Here is a 13,776-nt window from a genome sequence, read left to right on the forward strand (position 1 = left end):
TCATCCAACAACTACTCAGCTTATTCAATTTTCGACCTAAAAACTAGAAGTCCAGGTGTCATGATTTAACCTCTAGATACTCAATAGTGCTAAGTCATACAGGTTATAAATGGCTAATAGACCAGGATTGTAAGGTTTTGAAATAGTGTTTATAGTGTAACTTCACATGGACCAGTGAGGATCTTCATAGACATATTAAACTACAATTTATAAGTAACTACAATTTACTCAAAGTGGCAAATCAGAAAATGGTACTGAAATGTGCAAAGAGCAAATTAATGTAATTTTCAGACTCTCTCACTAGGGCAAGTGGCACTTCTCTTGAGAGAAACGACTCTACGTTGAAACACGAGTCCACTTGAGCAAAATAATTCATCTTCTTAACTTGAAAATAAAGTCAAGACTTGACGTGGCAGGCATGAACAAAGTTGTATCAAGACAACTTTCTGCTCTGAATACTCAGACAATCCGGCAACTAGTTTGTCGCTATGAGAGGTATAAAAGCTGTGAACACGAGAGAGCAAACAGGTGAGTCTTGTTACCTCATCAGCCAACAGGAAGTAAGAGGTAACTCGCTGCACCTGTAACCTTCAGAATAAGAGCGTAAACCCGGAAGTAAAGTTGCCGATCATTACAATAATAACGCGAGAGCATTTAGTGGTTGGTGGCCCTGTACGTGTGATATCACAGGAGGCGGTTACACCGTGGCTGCTGTCCGTCCCTGAATAGACCATCTGTTTTCGTTTGCAGAGTTTCATAGACGCGCTGTGTACATGGCGCAGTCAGTGGAGCTTTCCTCTTGAGGCAAAACTCGCCCAGCACTCTGCCTTGGCTCTTTGCGGAGCGATCAGCCGAGCATGGCAGGGACTTTGGGCATGTTCGCGAGTTTTATGTTGTTCCTCCTCTCCGCTGCGGGAGGGGAGCCCAGCAGGGAGAGAGTCTATTATGTGGGGATCATTGAGGACCTGTGGGATTATGCTCCAAGTGGAAAAAACCTCATCAACTGGAAAGACGTGGAAAATGATGAGTGAGTTGTGATAAAACCGAGCTATAGTATTTCAGAGATTGTGATATTACATCAGATATTTACATCACCTGTTCATCGGATCATTCATGTCATGTCAAATTCACAGATGGATTTGCTGAGATTACTCCAAAGTGATTTAAGTGCTGTAAATAAAAATAGTTTTAGGTCCAAAGTTCTAGAGTAAACTAAGTGATCTTGTCAGGGTGTGACACGTCTAGACCTCTGAAGCCACTGTCGTGTGTTTTGCTGACCGTCTGGCAGATGCACGGGAAAGATGAGGAGTACCAGTGAATGTCTGTCTTTTTTCATACAATTATAGAGGCTTTCTTTGCTTCATTCACCAACACAGGAAAAGCTGAGCTGCCTCACATATAAATGATAGAAAAGTATGCATCACAACAGTAAAACTACTTCAAGACTAATTCCAAATGTGCAATCAGTCTGTCATTTCAGAGGATTTTCTGTATTCTGACTACTGTGTTCCAAATTAAAGTATTTTGTGGTGAAGTATTAGATGGATAGACTTTCCCACAAGATAATGCTGCTGACTTGGTGTGAAATAGTGTAGTGATGTTATTTTTGGTCATTGTTCAGATAACTCATCGGGGGTTGGGGTGACTTTTATTTGACTGCCATTGTGTTCAAAGTGAGGTTTCAGCAGTTGTCAACCACTTCACTCATTGATCTGTAATTTAAAGTAAGAAACAATTTCACTTGGCAAACAGACTTTTTAAAGATCAGATGACAAACCTTGTTTAGTTCACAGCCCTTCTGTTACATGGAATATGAGAAAAAAAAGATAAGAGTTAAGCTTAAGCTGAAATAAAAACACACCCTATGAAAGTATGTGATGGATTTTTCCAGATGGGCTATGATTATACACTGTTTCTCATACTGTCTCTCTCTTCTCCATGGAGACTGCTAAGTATTTGTATGATGCTGAACTTTCGTGAGTCATTCGGCCATAGATCACCCAAAACTCACATACAGGCCGAGCCATGTTCACACAAAGCCAAAACACTTTAGCACATGTATCAATCACCATTGTTCTTCTGTTCTTCTATTTTTTTTTTTACTGCCGTTGATTTTAATAATCAAATCTATAGGCAGATAATCTCTTGAAGGGATACTTCATATCAGCCAATAGAAAACCAAGCTGTGGTGTGTTCACTACAGGTATCATATCATATATGGCATTTCAAAGAGAAAGGTATATAAACAGCAATTTAGGGATGATTGTCTCAGATCCCATTAATAATGAAATAAACATGCTCACATGAAGTCCTGTTTTATGGGGGTGAATTAGTGAGAGTGGAGGTAGTACATCGGCACTAAGTCGCTCTGAACAGGTGCTGAGTGAAAATTCACTTCATCAGTGTCTGCAAGATTGGACAGTATGAGGCAATTGTGAATGAAGTAAACGTTTTTGTTGTCCGTGTTGGTTTGGCTTTGAGCTGGATAAACTGTAGCAAAACTCTGTTTGCCACAGCTCCAGTAACAGGTTATTAGCTGACAGAAACATGTAATCACAATAATGATAAGTCTAATTGTTGAAGAGCTGTGACCAGATACAATTTTCTTCTGTGGCATTACATCTGTCAGAGAATTTTGCACTACAGTGGCAACACACTTTTTGCTATAATTTGCTCTTCAGTAGTTTTCACTTTAAATGTTTCTCTTTTTTGTATTAGTTGTTGGTTGCAGTCTTGACAATAATTAAGCACTGCCGTCATGGTGTTTACACATGATGGATGTTGTGTTTGTCTTCCTTTTTGCAAAAATATGTATTTAGTGTGACCGGGACACAGGGACAAGTCACTGTGATACCAGATCTAAACATAAAGAAACGCCCATGAAAACATAATTAATAGTTGTCCCTTTCTTCTATCTTCTTTTCACTTCTTTCTCAGTGATGCCTCTGTTTTCCTGGAAAAAGGACCCTTCAGTATTGGTCGTGTTTATAAGAAGGCTATGTTCCGACAGTATACAGATGCTACGTACAGCCACCTGGCTCCCCGACCTGACTGGTTAGGCTACCTGGGGCCCATACTGCGAGCTGAGGTTGATGATATTCTCGTGGTTCACCTGAAGAACCTTGCAACCAGGAGCTACACCATGCACCCCCATGGAGTTTTCTATGAAAAGGACGCAGAGGGTAAGGTGGTATATAATAGAAACACATGCAAAATTAATTCGACATCTTTTTTTATACAAAACCATACCTAGTAGGTGCTGTAATAATAATGGCAACTAATAATAGTCAAAATAAGTACAAAAAGTCAATAAATGGAAAAATAATTGGATGGCAAACAAATGCTGACCTATATGGAGTCACATTAGAAATGAATAGATGTTAGGCACAAGTGTTTAGAAAAATCATGAACTATATGATATGCAATATTTTGGGTCAGGTCTCACAATGGGGATATAAATACACTGGAGAAGTGGGTGTGACTGGTCGCAGACATTAATTCAACAGAGAGACACTGTTGTGCAACCAAAGATTCTTTTAAGTGAAAAGTTTATTTAGGCCATTCGTTATTTCACCTGGGAAAACAGATATTTAATTTTTCTGTAATATTATGCCAAACAGAAGATGTTATCAAGAGACAGTGACTTAGTAAGACTGACATTGTCTGCACAGGCAGCTACATCATCCAAGTAAAAAATATAATACCTTTGGCCCAGTTTTTAATCCAAAAGCATCTGGGTGAGGGGGCAGATATGACACAGCACAGTTTCAATAATTTAGTGTCTGTTATTTTGAAAATGTGATCTCCTGTCATATATGTCTCCTAAGTATTCAGAATTTAGCACCTCTTGGTTATGCAAACAAGTTCCCATCCTTGATTCATCTGTGAAGAGACATCCTGCCTTCAGTCTCAGGGTAATTTAAACTGAAACAAAAATGTAGTTTTCCCTCTTTAAACATTATGGAAGATGTTCTGCTTTGTTAAATCATCCTGACTACATCATTCTGGCAGATACATCATTTCATAACTCGCTAGTTTCTATAAACAGTGTCTTTGGCAAGAAGAGAGAGTGATATGTGGGGAAAGAGAAGGACAAGGAAGAGGAAGGGAGAGTGGTGTCAACACTTCAAAACATAAAAGTGATAAAATCAGCTAAATCTGTTTCATACTACATCATGTGACGTGTAAGAATTGGTACAGAGGTCAGTGTACAGTGACATTTATGGCGAAGATTGAGGTAATTTATGTGTTTATAGGTCACAGACTTATACATGTGGAGGCCGAAGGCCTAACAGGGATAAGACCCGTAAAGGAAATGGCACTGATTTAGAAAACCTCATGTGAAGAATGCAATTGTTTAACACATTTGTTGTTGATGAATACATTTTCTCCATCGTTCCACAGCACTACAGCAGATTTTTAAACAGTGAAGGCAAAATTGTGCTTGTTAGGCATATTGTTGTTCTCTGCTGACAAAATGAAACCATACAAGCTCAACTGTTGTCAAAACACCAGAGGAAACAGAATGATTATAGCATAAACATCTTGTATTTGCCTACCAGGGGCGTTCTATCCAGATGGGACATCAAACAGATTGAAGAAAGATGATGCTGTTCCTCCGGGAGATACCTACACATACCGCTGGGAGGTCAGACCAGAATTCGGCCCCACAGACGACGATGCCAACTGCCTGACTTGGATCTATCACTCCCACTTTGACGCTCCCAAGGACATTGCATCAGGCCTTATCGGACCTCTGCTCACCTGCAAAAAAGGTGTTAAACTGTATATCCTTTAATCATAGTTACATTCACTACGGGTTTCTTTAAACAAATGATTGGCCTATTATGACTAAAAACAGTCAAATCCCGTTTCATATGTAAAATAAGATGGTGTAAAACCACAGACAAAAATAATTAAACGTGTGCTGCCTGTGTCTGAGTATATAAATGTGTATCCTTTTAACCCCCATCATGCATGTGTGTTTTTGCGTTTCGATTTCTATGTGAGAGCAGGAATCTTGAAGAAGACTAATGAACCAGATAAGATTGAATCTGTCAAACAGTCGGTCCGCAATGATGTGGAGCAGGACTTCTTCTTGATGTTCAGCGTGGTGGATGAGAACCTGAGTTGGTACCTGGAGGAAAACATTCAGAGCTTCACTGATCCAGATGCAGTCAAAAAAGAAGATCCAGACTTTATAGAGTCAAACCTCATGCATGGTGAGCATTAGTGTTTTTGAGTCTTTCTAAGAGCAATAAGAGTGCAATAATAAAAAGGACTGCCCACACACACACAAAGTTGGAAAACATGAATAAAATCAATTCCATCAATTTGATTTTCTTTCCCTAGACCCTGTTTCCCGTAACTGAGCTGTCAACATGAATTTTTTTCATAGTGAACTAATGTTACTAATTAAATTAATTAGTTAGAGGATTAAAATAATTACTAAACAGGATGTGTAAAGGAAAGTTCTTTTTTTTTTTTTTTTTTTTCTGTGTGACAGCTATTAATGGGTACGTGTTTGGTAACCTGCCCGGGATCAATTTATGCCAGCACCATGAGGTAGCCTGGCATTTGTTTGGCATCGGTAATGAGATGGGCATTCACACTGCCTTTTTCCATGGGAATACACTGCTGGATCGTGGCCACCGCACTGATGTGCTCAGTCTGTTCCCAGCCACCTTCGCTACAGCTGAGATGATCCCAAAAACAAAAGGAAAGTGGCTGCTGACCTGCCAAGTTAATGACCACTTGCAGGGTAGGCCATCTGACCTTTAACCTCTGTGTAACCTTTGACTTCTGTGCTCTCACTTTACTGGTTGTGCCTAGTTGCTGCTGGGCAAATGCTTTTTTGTGAGGAATGTCACTGCTCTTGTGTCAAAGCATGCAGTTCCCACAACAGAGCTTGTGTTTTATACCAGGTCTTGTATTTTAAGGCTTTCCAAAGTCCACTGAACATAACACTGAATGAACCACACTTGCTCCAAGACACAATGAATAATGCTGAATCACCATAATGACTTATTTGTGCCTTTCTAAAAAGGTGACAATTTATTTAACCTAGAAACCCAACCTTTGGTAGTTTTACATTGTCGGGATCCTCTCAGATTCTGGAAATTACCCCTGTTGAATCTGACAACTGCTTAACAATACGGAAGTTGGAACCCTTCAGTGTTTACTATTTTAATGACAATTAAATCACTAAATTAAATAATTAAATCACTAAATCATCGAATCAAGTTAATTTTCTGTCGTTCAGTGTTTCCAGGGATCTGAAGATTCAGCTTCACCACAAACTTTTACTGTGCACACGTGACTCATAGTTTCTATAATTTGTCTCTTTCCAGCTGGGATGCAGGCGTTTTATGAAGTAAAGTCATGTGGCAATGAGGCCAGCACCACAAAGATGGGCGGTGTTGTGAGGAATTACTACCTGGCAGCAGAGAAAGTTTTGTGGAACTATGCTCCTGGAAACAAGGATCTAATTAATGATGTATCCCTCACTGAGGCCAACAGGTAGGCATGAGTGACATCCTGCAGAGTACAGCCTAGTCAATGATAACTTAGAGGGTCTTTTAAAAATAAAAGCTCAATCACTTTTTAGCCAAATCAAAATTTAGTTTTATGAGGTTAGAAGTTATGATTTTTACTGCAAATAGCTGTTGTCCGTTGTCTTGTTTAAATGCCATATAGGAGCTTTAGATGTATGTCTGTTTTAATGTGCTGTAAATAATCATGTTTTTATTAGGGTGAAGGCTGATCTGAAACTAGTTACATGAGGCAACTGAAACAAATTAATTTACAACTGCAATTAAATGTTGGGGTAGCCATCAAATGTCTGTATGGACCTAATACAGAATAAACCCTGTGTTTTACAGCTAAGCAGTTGTTCAAAGAGTCCAAAAGTCTAACATGTATCAGTTTGAAAGTACAACCTGAGTCATTTTTAAAAAGGAAGTACAGGAGCTAACTGACTTAATGGTGAGCTATCCTATTAAAGCTTGCAAAGCCTCTGAACAAAGTTCCTATCTGTTTGTGTGGCCTATGGACACGGCTGATTATATGTGAGCTGGTCATTCCTGTGGTGAGGCAGTTTTGTAGTGTCTAGAGTAAACAGCGTGGATAGTGATGCTGTGTGTGTTTTTGTGTCTATGCTATTGTGCCACAGTGTAAACCTCTCAAGATGTTTTTCTTGTTCAGTTACTTTGCAGTGGGAAATCCTACACCACTGTTTTAATCTAAGATCTTTGTTTAGTGTTACTTACATTGTCTTTTTTGTCCCGCTCATTTGAAGTATTTTGTGCTCCATTTCCTTCCTCCTGTAACCTCCCCATCTCACAGTACCTCCGAGATGTTTTTTGGCACAGAGGATGGAAGGATTGGAGGTCTCTACATGAAAGTGATATACAAAGAGTACACAGACAAAACCTTTGCAACTATAAAATCACCAGCATCTGAGCCTGGTCACTTAGGAATCTTAGGTAAAGCCTCACTTCTTCTCAAAGTTTCAAGTCTGGGAGTAATCAAACTCTCTTTTGTATCCCCTTCAGTGGTACACTGTCATCTTGTCTTTCAACCAACTTCTTTCAGTACCTCTTGTATGGTTACAATGTCCTTCTGTATTTGTGCAGGTCCAGTCCTGAGGGCGGAGGAGGGAGACACTCTCAGAGTGACATTTTTAAATAAGGCAGATAGAAAGTACAGTATCCAGCCTCATGGTTTGCACTATGACAAACTCTTTGAAGGAAGCATCTATGAGGATGGTAGGCAGGATCCTTTTTTTTGCCACAGATTCTCATTGCACAGCCAATTTGTAGGCAGAAACCTTGACTGAAAAAACATGGATACTATAATTAAGCAAAACCACCAAAGCGCTCCAGATCTAATAACTTTGTGTGCAAAACTGTAGGTGCTGACAAGTCCGGTTCCCTCGTTAGACCAGGTGAACGTTTCACCTACATCTGGCAGGTGTTAGAAGGTCCGTCTTCATCTGATGATCCCTGTATCCCCTATCTATACTACTCTGCCACTGATCCCATCAAGGATACCAACTCTGGATTAGTGGGACCCCTGCTCGTGTGCAAGAAAGGAACACTGGGAGAAAATGGACCCAAGGTGCTGTTTTATTATCCATTAATGCAAAATCCTGTTGTATCTGTCATATTTACAGTATCTTTAACTCCATCTTTAGCCCATACATGTCTTACTATTACTGTGTGTTCTTTTTTAAATAAAAGGATGTGGATAAGGAGTTCTTCCTTCTATTTTCTGTCATGGATGAAAATATGAGCTGGTATTTGACGGAGAATATTGAGATTTATGGCACCAGTGAGACAAACCTAGAAGACCAAGACTTTGAGGAGAGCAATAAGATGCATGGTAATCAGTATGACTGGTAAAGAGAGTGTGGTTTTATCTCATCTATATGTGCAAATAATTTTTAATTGTCTCCTCCATGCATTTGGTGATAATTTGAGTTCATTTCTAATATTTTTTCGTATTTTCTGACTTATCTTTGTGTTTTTTCCTCTTTAAATCTTCCCTTTCATTTTAGCTGTAAATGGCCGCATGTATGGAAACCTTGCCGGACTGGAGATGTGTGCTGGAGACAAAGTTAGGTGGTACACCTTTGGGCTCGGTACTGAGGTGGACATCCATGGTGTTTATTTTGAGGGAAACACTTTCAAGAAGCAGAACACGACACGCGACACTCTTAGCCTGTTCCCTCACACCACCGCTACTGTCCTCATGCAGCCAAACACTCCTGGTTAGTCATATTACTCTTAGCATACTGTACCCACGCACTCATAAACACACAGTACTGCCCATGGAAAAACCACTTCCAGCCCAGAAGGTTTTTTCTTATACAAGCAATTTAATTCTGTACAAATAACCACTGATATTTCCTGTTTTCTGTGATTTGTTTGCACTTGACAACAGGAAATATCAATGGTTACGATACAAACAGGAAATTCCCAAACTATCTGCAGTTTCTATATCTATATCTCAGCTGCATCCCGAGATATGTGTGAGGGCGTCATGCAAGCCTAGTTAAATATATTCCACATTAAAAAATGTTGAAGGTGTTTTAAAGTTATCCCCTGTGTTTAATTGAATTAAATGTACTTAGGTATATAGTTTTATGTAAGAAAAACACTAAATCACATAATCACTGACATTAGAATTTACAGACACATGTCAGGGCATGTTATACAAGGGATGTGAATCTGAGCTCAGCTGTCTGGATTAGAGGAATTTGAAATTTTACATTTACTGTCAGACCTCAAATGCAAATACAGACTACAAATTGAGCATGTGACATTAAAATTGTGTAAAAGTTTGGAGACATTACCCCAGAAGGGGAAAGTGTGTCCAACCGTTTGACTGGTTGTTTATTCATTCCTACAATAAAAAAAGATAAGTACAGATCTTCTATAGTCTAAAGATCAACAAAGGAAAAGCTGTTAGGCAGTTGTAAAGTATAAGTAATATTCAGCTTTAAATAATACTGTGTTTGAAATGTTTTTCCCACAGAAATTAAATCTACATTTTAATTACATATATTGCAAATATATTTGATTTCAAACTGCACATGGATCATCTTTTCCTTCTCCTGACAGGTGTGTATGAAGTGAGCTGCAGAGTAACAGATCACTACTCAGCTGGGATGAGGCTGCAGTACAGAGTGAACTACTGCCCGGGACACAAATTGGAGCGCACACACAAAGAACCAGACAAGATTGTGCAGTATTTTATCAGTGCTGAAGAAATAGAATGGGACTACTCACCTCAGAGGGACTGGGAACTGGAGAAACACAACACCACATCAGAGGACAGGTGTGTGAGTATGATGACATATTTTGGTGTTGGACATAGAGCCTGTGATTAGTAGCATAACTAATCACTGTTTGTTAATGGAAGCAAATTGGAACATGTCTCCCAGTCCAGGCAACCTATACGTGGGAAAAGGAAAGAACAGAATTGGCTCACGCTATAAGAAGGTGGTGTATAGAGAATACACTGACAGCACTTTCAGTGTTCGGAAGAATCGAAAGCCCAACCAACAGCACTTAGGAATTATGGGTAAGCTTAGCTGCTCTTCATGCCACTTTTACCAAGGAATGACTGAAGGCGACATGGGCTTTCTATTCACTTGTAGGTCCAATAATCAAAGCAGAGGTTGGAGAGCAAATTGTGATCACATTCAAGAACAAAGCCAGTCGGCCATACTCTATAACCGCACATGGAGTTAGAGCCAGTGGTGCACACACTCCTGTCAGACCTGGTGAGAATAAAATTGCTGGTGTATTGATTTATGTAACAGTGTTGCTGGTGTTTTCTCACAAAATAAATGTTATTTGTTTGTCCCTCACTCTCTTGGCTACAGGTTACATACTCGAGTTGACATGGGATGTTCCTGCAAGCTCTGGTCCAGGGCCTTCAGATCCTAACTGCATCTCTTATGCCTATTACTCCAATGTTGATTTCATTAAGGTACATGCTTTATAAAGTAACATTCCCATGGAAGCACATACAGTAATTCACAGTGTTGCTGTTAAAAGGACATGTTTTAATTAACTGGCATGTTTATGTAGGTTTATTAGATGAGTGTGACAGAGTGGGCTTGTCTGTTTATGTTTAGGATCTATACAGTGGTCTTCTGGGGCCTCTGGTGATATGCAGGCCTGGGACTCTGCAGTACAGTATGGGGCCTGATAGGCAGAGGCTTGATGTGGAGAAGGAGTTTGCTCTGCTGTTCATGGTACATGATGAAAACCAGTCCTGGTATTTAGATGACAACATCAGAAAGTATCTTGGCGTCGACCCTGGTACATTCACGCCAGATCAAGACTTTGAAGAGAGTAACATGATGCATGGTAAGAGATGAGAAGAGAGGGAGGGAGAGGCACACAGAGTCTTATACATGAAAGAATTTAAGTCTGAATGAATTTCATGAGAAACTGGGCAGGAAAAGTATGGGGCTTGACATGGAAAAGGAAAAAATAGAGAACATGCACAGGCTCAACAATAATACGATTATTAAAAAAAGAAATTAAAAAAAAAACATTTCCAATAAATGCTTAAACCCAACAAGCAAGTTGAAAAAAAAAAAAGCAATTTACACAAAGTGGTAGACCTTAAACCTAACATCTAAATATGCAAACCAAGTAACAACTTCCCAGCACTGATATAGTTCATGAAAGTACAGTTAAATGAAATTGCATGTAATATTTGTCATTAGTCATCAGGTTTCTTCAACTCTGTCATAAAATTATGTTTTTGCTGGCACAGTTCTGTATAGATTTTTCCTCTGACTATGTGTGAGTGTGTGGTAACACCTCTGTGGTTACTGTCTATTGAAGGCATCAATGGTAAACTTTATGGTAACCTCCATGGCCTGGTGATGATGCATGGCCAGAAAGTTGACTGGTATCTGCTGGGCATGGGAAATGAAATGGACATGCACACTGTTCACTTCCACGCTGAGACTTTTACCTACAAGGTAACTTTCACCATCACAAATAAAGCTTGTTACTATTTCAAATAAAAAATCTGTCTGGTTTGTTTGAATTAAATCAAATACTTCTGATATCAAGTGTGGTAGTTGTTGGGATGAAAATATTCCCTGTGCCCATGTAGAAATTTTCTCGGCTCAGTTTCCTCACCCAGTCTTCTATGTTCCCCTTACCTGTAACTGTATGTGCGGCAGATGGATCGTGTGCACCGTGCAGACGTCTTCGACCTCTTTCCTGGGACTTTCCAGACTGTGGAAATGGTGGCTGGTAACCCGGGGACCTGGTTACTTCACTGTCACGTGACTGAACACATCCATGCCGGCATGGAGACCACTTTCACGATCAAAGGTGTGCATGTGTGTACATTATATGTGCAACACTCTCACACTCTCTCTTTTACATATTCAGTATGTTACAATAAATCAAAGAGGATTTGTTTGACATTTCACTTTTTATCTTTTTCAGCTCCAAAAATCTATCCAGATGGTAAGGACCTTAGCATTACATAATATTAAATGTATAGAATCAATTCAAGTAAGTATAAATTTGATATAACACTGTACTTCACCCGTGCCTGTTATTTGTCATTTTGAAAAATGGATAAATATGTATTTGAATTTTACACAGTGATTTTAATTATTGATATAAAGGGAAGGTTTTAGACAGATATTTACAGCTCCCGTGATTGTATCAAGGGTATCACAGTCTTCTTGGAGGCTGCAAATTGTTTGACTTTTTTCCTTGGAGGCCTGCACTGGTTTCTAGTCAAGAAAGTATAGTGCAACTGATTATTAGTAGACTCTTATTTGAGCTGCTCAGGGCCATAGCATACCATTCATTCTCTTGTCAGTTTCAACACAGATCAAACGTTGCACAGCAGGTATTGCTGTGCTGTCATTTAATTGATGGGGAATGCTTTGATAAATGTTATCTATCTTTGCGTAGTTACTATTGAGCATTGGGTCAGGAAATTCTTTAGAGCTGTGACAATGTTGAAATATGTAATGTTGCAGACGCATTCTTGACAGTATAAACTTTGAAAAACAATGGAACCATATTCCATAGGAAATGTGTTTCATCAGTGCGGAAAACTGTGACCTATAAGGCCAGAATTTGTGGCACTTCACTGAATGCATCGCCAAATATTCAAAGATACAGGAAAAACTCACCGGTTAGGTTTTGGACTCAGGGCCAAACAGATTTTCTAGTAAATTTTCAGTTGTAAGAGAATGTCACGATTGTAAAATGTTTAATCATTTACTCACCACACCCCTCCTCCTGTCTCTGACTTTCTTTCGACTTTCATAAGTCGCCATCGTTACAGATAGAGCATCAGGAAATGAAGGATCTATAAAGATGCTGCTGCTCTCGCTGGCACTTGGTCTTTTGGCTGCAGGTGGACTGTGTTGATGAAGAGACTCTGACACTGGACTGTATGTGTGTAACCAAAGCTGTGGTCACTGATACACAAAAAAAAAAAAAAACAGGGTCAGAATCACTGTTAGATATGTATTAGCTGTAGCTTATATATTCAGTTGAATGGCAAAGTGTGTCCAAACCTTTGACTGGAAGTTTAAGTATCCAACAGTGATTAGACTAGTCAACATCAATTATTGTATGATTATGTATAAAGTTGAGATTATTTTTTTCTTAGACGTGTAGCATTTTATAGTTGTGGGTTGTTGCTATGTTGTTGTTTTTATTCTGGCACATTGCACTGTATTTGATGCTGCTGAACTAAACATTTGATTACAGCAATGAAAATGCAAAAAAAAAAAAGAGACATATTCAAGTGTGCTGTGATACTTGTGCATCAGTCATATTCACTACAATGTAATTTTTCTTCCATGTGCGAGCATCATGTATCACCACAAGGTGGTGGTAATTCAGTTTGACTACAACATTATTCCAAGAGAACTGGTCAAGAACAGAAAAGTCCTTTCCTTACTCTTATGTAGCCAAACTTGCAGCACTGTTCAGCTCTTTTTATAGCTTTTATGAGTGAATCCTTGGCCTAACTCATGGTAAAGGTGAAGATATACGATAAACTGTGGTATTTCAAAATGAATTGAACTGAATCTCATTTTTAAAATGTGTGGTGCTGTGTGATGTGAGGTAGCTGATCTGGTCAGTAAATATTCTTAAAAAGGTGAAGATATTAATGTGTGTGTGTGTTTTGTAATGAGTTTTTAAAGAACATCCACTTGTGGGGTCACCAACAGTGTCAGATAAAGTGATCAGTTCATGGCAGATGCAC

At 39.1% G+C, this 13,776-nt stretch overlaps 1 protein-coding gene across 1 annotated transcript; it reads left to right on the forward strand.

Annotated features, from left to right (window-relative positions):
• Window positions 1-857: 857 nt before the first annotated feature.
• hephl1b (hephaestin-like 1b) lies at window positions 858-13,587 on the forward strand. The gene is made up of 20 exons (XM_026329055.1): window positions 858-1,027; window positions 2,938-3,182; window positions 4,563-4,775; window positions 5,016-5,222; window positions 5,507-5,761; window positions 6,351-6,519; window positions 7,345-7,484; window positions 7,635-7,766; window positions 7,913-8,118; window positions 8,241-8,382; window positions 8,558-8,770; window positions 9,624-9,840; window positions 9,947-10,086; window positions 10,163-10,288; window positions 10,391-10,497; window positions 10,646-10,880; window positions 11,367-11,506; window positions 11,714-11,867; window positions 11,985-12,005; window positions 12,829-13,587. Exons 1-20 carry the CDS (start codon window positions 858-860, stop codon window positions 12,927-12,929), a joined length of 3,333 nt encoding a protein of 1,110 aa, XP_026184840.1. The 3' UTR covers window positions 12,930-13,587.
• The last annotated feature ends 189 nt before the right edge of the window (window positions 13,588-13,776 follow it).

This window comes from Mastacembelus armatus, chromosome 14 (assembly GCF_900324485.2).
Source record: "Mastacembelus armatus chromosome 14, fMasArm1.2, whole genome shotgun sequence".
Taxonomy (NCBI): domain Eukaryota; kingdom Metazoa; phylum Chordata; class Actinopteri; order Synbranchiformes; family Mastacembelidae; genus Mastacembelus; species Mastacembelus armatus.